The 8,855-nt window shown below is 40.4% G+C and overlaps 1 protein-coding gene across 1 annotated transcript in view; it reads right to left on the reverse strand.

The window, feature by feature from the left end:
* Positions 1 to 8,561, reverse strand: part of LOC105360176 (protein scabrous) — a 19,978-nt gene extending 11,417 nt beyond the window's left edge. Inside the window, exons 1-2 of the mRNA XM_011496995.1 lie at positions 8,288 to 8,561; positions 38 to 401 (exon numbers count right to left, since the gene is read on the reverse strand). Of these exons, the coding sequence (XP_011495297.1) occupies positions 38 to 401; positions 8,288 to 8,508 (585 nt within the window). The 5' untranslated portion in view covers positions 8,509 to 8,561. The remainder of the gene's footprint in view (positions 1 to 37; positions 402 to 8,287) is intronic.
* Positions 8,562 to 8,855: the final 294 nt, after the last annotated feature.

Here is an 8,855-nt window from a genome sequence, read left to right on the forward strand (position 1 = left end):
GCTCTTCCCACACTTTCAAACAGAATTTAATAATTACCTGGCTGTTGACGTCAGAGCAGGTGCGCGACAATTGTCCGACGCGCTCGTTGATGGCGACGACGTCGAGTCTCAGGGTCCCGAGGCCCGCCTCCAGCCTCGCCAGTCTGCCCCCGAGATCGCGCACTGCTCTGCCGACCCCGGCCACGTCGCCCCTCAGCAATTCGATCTCCGAGCGCAGTCGCGCCCTCTCCGCGAGCTCCTCACTCGCGTTCCTCGTCCTCAGCACCTCGGCGAGTTCGGTCTGCAGTTCGGCGACGGCACCCCCGAGCCAACGCAAACGTAAACGCTCGTTTTTGGCCTCGTTGCCGGTGCTGGAGCTCGGGATGCCGGGGCCATAATTGCGCAGGCTCGCCATTTCCTTCCTGAAAGCAGATATTCGTTCAATTAGGGAGGGGTTAACGAGTCGCTCTCGTCTACGGCGCTCGAGTCGTGCACTAAATTTACAAATTTCCACTACTCGCTTTATTTCTTGCAAAAACACCACTAGGCGCGCGCGTATTTATATATAGGTGTGCATGTGCGTGTGCGTGTGCGTGTGCGTGTGCGTGTGCGTGTGCGTGTGCGTGTGCGTGTGCGTGTGCGTGTGCGTGTGCGTGTGCGTGTGCGTGTGCGTGTGCGTGGTGGGTGGGTGGGTGGGTGGGTGTGTGTGAATATGCATGTGCGTAGATATGCATGCGAGTGGATACGTATGAATACGTGTGTATGTATGTATTGAATGTTGATTGTAATTGTAATATAGGTTCATTATTGATTCGAGGATGTTGCGTAAAGTACGCAGTTTATTGTACTCTGTTAATTAAGAGGCAAATTGAAAAATAGCGAGTCTCCGGTGCTGGGGCATCCGTATGTATATCAGTTTCTATAAGAAGATGCAATTGGAAAATGATATAAGATTTGTCGAATGTATTATGTAACTTGTTTGATTTGCTAGCATTACAAGTATGAGCTTTCAAAGTATATTGAGTCGGACTGTCTGCATTGTAGGAGCACCGAATCGTACGAGAAGTCGTAAAGGGTTCGATAAGTAATCAAACTTGGAAGTCCGTTATTTGGAAAAAGCCGAGTAAAAATCTTCAAAATTTCAAGAATATCAAGGCATCCGTTCTTATGTGCTTTGAACGCTTCATTTTGATGGAATTTCATTTTTTTCAAAGAGCAGCCAATATTTTAATTACTTAGAATTATGTAGAATAGTGGAATAATGATATTGATCAATGTTGAAATGACGAGCGACTTGTTCTTTTTCCAGTTTTAGTTAATAGAATTTCAGTTAGTGGAGCTGGTATTTTTTTTTTTTTTTTTTTTTTTTTTTTTTTTTTGTCTTTTCCCCAAAAATAAATCCATACGCTTTGCCTAACTATTTGGTAAGTGCCGATACTAATAAAGAGTGAATAAAATTGATGTAATTTTACTATTTCTATTGATAGAATTTAATGTTTATTAAATTAATAATCAAACAAATATTCTAAAACTTGCAAAGTAATTGTAATTAATATTTAAAAATTTATATGTAATTATTGTCAGAATTATTATAATTGTACATAATGAGATGAAATACTTTATAGTATATAATAATTAATTTAATTAAAGCACATAAGAAGAATATTTACTACTGTTGGATTTCAATTGTTCATTAAATAACGATTAATTACTAAATACTATATAAATGTTTCGAATTCCTTCTTCTGTCGGGTAATTGATTAATCTTGCATATTATTCGTGGATTGGTCTTGTAACAATTAGGATAATCTGAACTTATTTTGTCAGATTTAGATGTTAGAAAAAAAAAATCATTTCTAAGGTAAGGATTAATTTGATTTTTTTTTTGCCGCAGAAAAAGATGCAAATTATTACCAATGCAATAGAACTTAAGCTAATGACAACTATTAAATTTTATTAAAATACTGTCTAACTATATATATATATATTTATATTTATCTCTAAAAATTCAATAACCAATCTTTTATATGTCAAGTTATTAAGAAATTTTTGACAAATATATCGAGTTTATTGTATTAAGGTTCGTAAACACAAAAATTAATGCATTCTTAAAACATTATAATCGACCAATTAACTTAAATAATGTATGAATTCGCTTTAAAAACTATTTGTCATCTAATCTATTAAAAAATTGGGGAATATTATATAATTTAATTATAATTGATGTATTCTAATTTAGATGAATAAATAGAAAAATGAAAGAAACTTCATTTATGAAATGTTAAGGCAATTGATGTATTTATTTCAATAAGAATATTTCCTTCCTACCTTCAAGCGAACGTTCGGTCAAGCTAAATGATATTTATTATTGAAAAAATTCAGTAGAATTTCGTAAGTAAAAAAGCACTATTATAGGGTGTCCCTGTGAACTAATTTGTACGATTAATAATTAAAAGATTCAGGCAGTAGTAATTGTTAGACTGCTGTAATGGTAATGAACTTTTAAATATTGAGTTAACCACATATATATTCATTTGTTTATTTCATATGTTATACATGTTTATACATGTTTATTTCATATATATATATATATATATATATATATATATATATATATATATATATATATATATATGAATCAACCAATTGTACAAGCATATAAGTGCAATATTATCATCGCAATTACAAATCATATGGGTATTTGATAAAATTAGAATATATTACGAAACTTTGGTTTTAATATTTCCTGCTTTCAAGTTCCTTCTGCTTAAATAAACGCTCTTTTTGAATGCACGGACACGCGGCACAAAGAAATTATATCGCACGCATAATTACTGGAAGGGTGCCATGAATGTACGTGGGCGGTGAGTAAGGGGTTGAGAGAGTGAGATGGTGGCGTTGGGCGAAGGATGAGGGGGAAGAGGGGCTGGCCGTGGAGAGTAGCAGAAGGGAATGGCTGCCCCCAACAAAAAGCAACGATATACGAGCTGCGGCTAAAGCGAATTTTTCATGCGTGCAGGACGAATGCTATGCGAGGCACGAATTTTCGCTGACCGGCTGCAATTACCTGCGATCGCGGGTGCAGGAGACTCTCCGCTTCCTTTCCGGATCCGCGAAGCGTGGCTGCCACCCTTTTTCCTGCTCGTTCTCCTCCTAGTACTTCCGCCCCCGACTTGCCCCGCTACCTATTCTGCATTATTTTCACGCGCGAACGCAGTTTCCCTTGATTTTTCACGTCGACTGGAGGTGTTTGCGAGAAGAATAGCGTCGCGTCAGGTACTTTGGCACTTTTCGAGAACTACGCTATACTACGAATACAAGTTTTCAAATGTCTGTTGATCGTTAGATCAGTGAGAGATCGTTGGAGCTTACTTAAAAATGTCAGCAGTGCGAGGTTATTAAAGATTTTCAAGTCAAACGGCAGAAATGGTAATATTCATACAACCGCACATTTGCATGCACAAGTTGACGAATAAAATTATTTTTAAGCTGACAATGTTATATTCATCTCGGACATCTCATGGTCATTGTGGTGTGTTATAGGCTCTTTTTCGCTGTATATAATTCTGGGAATTTTCATGGGTCGGAGAAAGTGCACAATTGAAAATTATTGCACCGAAAACTTTGAAACTTTCCTTACAAAGTCTTTGGATTTTCATTCGAACGTATAAAGATGAGTGAGAAACTAAGTTCATATTATTATGAATCATCATTCTGGAAATTTTTTTACTTACTCGCTAATGCAATATAGCGCGAACCGTGTAAAAGGTTGTAAAATTTTCGAGAAATTTTTAAGTCACGCGGCAATGTTCGTTGACGAGCGCCTTAACACACGCTTGCACACGCATACAAACACGCTCATTCTTTCGGAAAAAGTCGTTATCTAATTTCAGTTGGCAGACGCGAATTGGAGCATAAGAATAACTTTAATGGGCATTGAAAATTGTCAGCCAACGCTTATTGTGTGTTCGCACCATAATAATCGGTAATAATTAGCCAAGGAATGTCATCGGGCCGTTGATCCTGTTGGGCTTCCCCTTGGCCCCGTGAATAAGAGACGACGCATCGACCATTTCGCTTTCTCCTTTCATCGGGCTACGTCGCTTTTTTTCACGATAAAGTGTAAAATAATCCACGCCGAGGGGGAATCTCTAGGCGGCAGAATAACTTCTGGCCAATGAGCTCTGAAAAATTAAGCGAGCGCGAAATTTTTATTAACCTTGCACATGCGCCCGATCATAATAATTGGCGCGAAGCATCGCCAAGCCAAAGCCATGAATTGTTCATCTCGAATTACTATACCAACGCTCCAGGCTTGCTGCGGCCTCCTCCTCCACCTCCGCCCCCCCTTCTCCTCCTCCTCCTCCTCCACCCAACCCCTCCGTCGCCGACGCGTCACTTTATTTATTAGAGCTTCAATTTTCTTTCTCGTTTCCCCACTTTTTCTACCTTTACTATTGTTTTTGCTGTTGTCCTTTTTGCTTCTATCGATTTTAACAAGTATTTTAACAGCCTTTTATCAGTTTACCACTCAAGTTGGATTTTATTATGATGTATTATGTAATGGGGTTTGCCTGTCCCAAATAAATTAATTACGAGTCTTTGTTAAATTATGAATGAAAATTGATGTTACGGCGTAGCAAAGTTAAATGAGATTTTTGCTGGGGAGTCCGTACATATATATTCTACGATATTAAATTTTTACTCTTAAGTCTTTGTTTGACTTAAATGCGGACGCTACGGCTTAAAGGCAATTCTAAATAAAAGGCGTCCGACTTTTATTTAAAGTAATAAAAATTAAACTTATTAATTTTTGTACACCTTTCCCAAGAAGTTTCAAGTGCATTAAGTGCTCCCTATTAAAGCTGCACTTTAACTTTCCTGAACAACTCGAATAATTGATGCCGTTGAAATAATATAATTTAAAATGTCGAACATGAGGAATTAAAAGAAGAAGAAAAATAGAAAAAGAAAAGAAGAAAAAATAGAAAAATTAAAAAGAAAATTCAAACTATATTTCAAGATGAAAATTTTCATTTCATTCGATTAATACAGGTTCCGCTACCTCACCAATATGATTCGAATGAAATTAATTTTGCAGAGACGCGTTTTGATGCGCTAATAAATAATTGTTTAGATGTCAACAATAACAACAACAACAACAACAACAACAACAAAAAAAAAAACAAAAAAAAAGGAAAAAAAAGGAAGAAAAAAATCCAATAAAGTAGTATTGCCGCAAATTTGAAATGTCGTAAAGCCTGTCGTATTGTAAAACAAATACACTTCGTTCGATTCGTAAATACATATATAAAAGAACAATAACATTATATCACTGTTCATGCGAAATATCTTTTGCTCTATGAATGATCAGCTTACACGAGCTTTCCTAGTCTCGGTTTTGTTCAATAATCGTACGATAATAATTCCACTATATTAATAATACAGCCAACTTAATTGAATCTAAATTGCTAGAGAAATACGAATGGGCGGAAAATAATAGTATTTAATTAAATATATATATATATATATATATATAATAATCGGAATTTCAAAAGTATAGTAGTATCAAATATTGGATTTTGATTTAATACAAAGTCACTGCGACTCGCGAGGCACCAAGTTAGAATCATAAATTCGAAGTATGTCAGAATTTCTGTACCGTGTTGCATATAATACCATAGAGGAGAATAGAGAGATATAAAAAAGGAAAAAGAAAGAAAGAACGAAAGAAGGATGGGAATATATCATATACTCACATATGTAACCTTCCTCTTTTTTATTACGTAATCGGGTAAAGAGCGCATAGTTTTAGCTTTAAAGGTGCGTTATAAATCTTCGGTACTCCCAACAGAAGCTCTCGAGTATGCCTATTGCTTTTATTTCTCGATTCGTTTAAAAAGCTCGGCTTAGGTTTATAGGTCAGCGACTATACGCTTCTTTTCAATACTTTCTAAAAGAATTAATCGGATAGAGAGAATGTAGAAAAGTACGGAAAAACGCCCCGAAAGCCAAGCAAACTTTGATGTTTATTCTACTAACGAATGCCGAAAGACCGTGACATTATGCGTATACGAGTTCGATTACCCAATCCATAATACGAATTTTCTAACTAGCGCAGCTTGATACGTATTGGCGCCATGCAACCAAGACCATAAATAAAATACCATATAAATAAGTACCATATGATGTCAGCATCTCCTCAGGAATGCTGTGGCGTTACATTAAAAGGGAATAATTCGTTCGTAGCGACGTTTCACTGTGCGAGCGAAATAAGCGGCAGACAGCAGCGATAGGTACCCTTAAATATAATGATAATGTTAAATTGCGCTGGCAAGATCGCGCAAATGAAATAAGGGAGTAAGACGCGACGGGTTACAAATTTTAATTTCAAAGCGATTAAAGCTTTAAGGTAGACATATATCTCGGGGCCGTTTCAAAACTGCCGAGGGAGTCGGCCGCCTCGCGTCTAAACAGCCGCTCGAGCATCCCGAGAAAAAGCTGCTTCGTAAAATAATAAATAAGCAGCCGGCGCGGGCCTCCCGCGACACGTGCGCTCGACGGCTGCTTATTTCCCCTCTCCAGGTAAAATAACGTCGGGCGAGATTTTCCAAGCGTGCCCGCCGAAACCAACACTGGCCAGAAGATCCGCGCCAGCTGTCGTCGGCCTCGGGCGCACACACCGTCAGCTGGACCTTCTGCCCTTCCTCCTCCTCCTCCTCCTCCTCCTCCTCCTCCTCCTCCACCACTTTCACTACCTACCTACCTACCTACCTACCTACCTACCTACCTACCCCCCTCCCCCCTTCTCACGAACAACCAGCCCCAATCGACATCGTCTACGCGAGCGTTCTTTGTTTCTTCGGGCGCGTGCCACGCGCGCCCAATCTCCGAATTATCCCCGGATGGACCGCCGCCGCGTGCCGCCCTCCGCCACTCAGCCATCAATCCCCACTTCAAGCGCCCACGGACCCCATTTACATCGCTCTTTTATTTTCCTCCATTCCTCCGTTCTTTCGATCCCCCCCCCCATTTCACCATCATCCCCTCTCCCCCTCCTATTTCCCCCGACCCTTTCCTCCTAGACTCTGGCCTTCCTCAGCCGCAGGATCGCGAGGCCAATGGTAGTGAGTTTTTGTAAGGCGACGCGTCGAGCGCGCCTCGCCTCGACATTCTCCATGCTCGCATAAAAATTCATGAATTCCTCGCGAACTTATACGAGGGCAATGTCAACAAGAGACATTGCGTTGGTGAAAACGTACGCGTTCATCTCCACCGAAGATTAATAAAAAAATTACGAGATCCTTACATTTTATAGAATGTAAAATTTCATTATTGGGGCTTAGCATAGCGTGAGCCCTTTGGAGCTTGAATAAAATCGTCCATTTTACAAGGCTGACAGCCCAGTCATTCGGCTCAAATTATTTCTCATAATTATATACGATCGGATATTATTCGGTGATATTCGCATCTTTATTACCATTAAATTTTGATATTCAACGCGATCGCTTATCGGGCAAATAGTTCTATGCCTCTGCTGATTATTAAATATGTGTATTGGTTGCTCATTGGGAAGACCGCACAACGAGCGATAAGCACATGATAGGTGACATACCGATTGCATATCAAAAATTTTGCGTCGATTGCTATAATTTGCTTAAAGGAATCGTAAAGCCCACTCGGCCAGTCAATTGACAAAAATTAGTGAACGACTTTGATGCTTTGTAAGGTGGAAGGAGAGAAAATTGTCTATAAGGCTGCCACCTCATCGCTCATCGATCTCGATTGGGCATTAACGGTAAATTGAGGGAAAAATTGAAGTCAAACAATTATGATTTCAAGTCGCACTAAGGACTCATTATTAAACCGCAGGACCTCACAATAGAACGTGTGCTACGTTGCCTCGAATGTTACGAGCATAATAAAGCATTGATCGGAAGGAAAACATTTACAGAATTGATTTAAACGAGCGCCGATGTCGAGTGGACATTCGCTGACGATTTTTCATTATAAGTTTCGAGTGTCCTCCTAACTCCCGAAGAAATGAAAGAAATTGCAAAAAATAAATGACATGGTGCATCGAGCGAACGAAACTTGGCAAATTTCCAAAATTTCCAGTGGCAAATGACGCATTTTAAAGCTTGGCGAACTTTGAGTTTCGCTCGTGTAGGCCACTCGCGACGAATTATCGGATATGTGAATATGAAAGGTCGATGCATCGATAGAAATGGAAAATGAATTGGAAACCCAAGAAAGAGCGCGTTGGTGGGAAAAGCGTACGGCAAGAGAGGAAAATCGCTAATCTCACCTTAGCTGCTTGATCTCGTTCCTCAACACCAGTAGCTCCGTGTTCTTCTCCATAGATTGCTTGAGACTGCCCTCGAGGGCATTGTAATCCTCCTGACGATGATCCAGCAACGCCGTCACCTGCTCCTGCAGCAGCTTCACGGTGCTCATGAGATCTTCGGCTCCCGCGGCCACCAGCAACATCGCCACCGCCAAGAAAATCGGCCCTACTCTCGTTTCCATCGTATCCTCCTTTCCACCGTCCTTCTATCCTTCCTTCCTTACTACTTCCTTACTTCCTTCCTCTCCTCCTGTCTGTCTGTTTACTCGCCTTCCTCCCTTCCTTCCTCTCAATCTCTCAACCTCGATCTATCGTACGCACTCCTGGTGCATGTGTGTCTCGCGCGTTCCCGCTCGCGACTCCAACTGAAGGCTCGCGCGCTCCGGGGTAGGGCTTTTTATAGGCGGCGGACGCACGGACCAGCTGCTCGCGCCGCCAGGAGGAGAGCAGGTGTTCCGCGCGCGCACGAGGCTCCCGTCCTCTACCTACCGGCATGTGCCGTCGTCCCCTCGTCCCCTCCTCGACCCCT

This window comes from Ceratosolen solmsi, unplaced genomic scaffold (assembly GCF_000503995.2).
Source record: "Ceratosolen solmsi marchali unplaced genomic scaffold, CerSol_1.0 scaffold13, whole genome shotgun sequence".
NCBI classification, from domain to species: domain Eukaryota; kingdom Metazoa; phylum Arthropoda; class Insecta; order Hymenoptera; family Agaonidae; genus Ceratosolen; species Ceratosolen solmsi.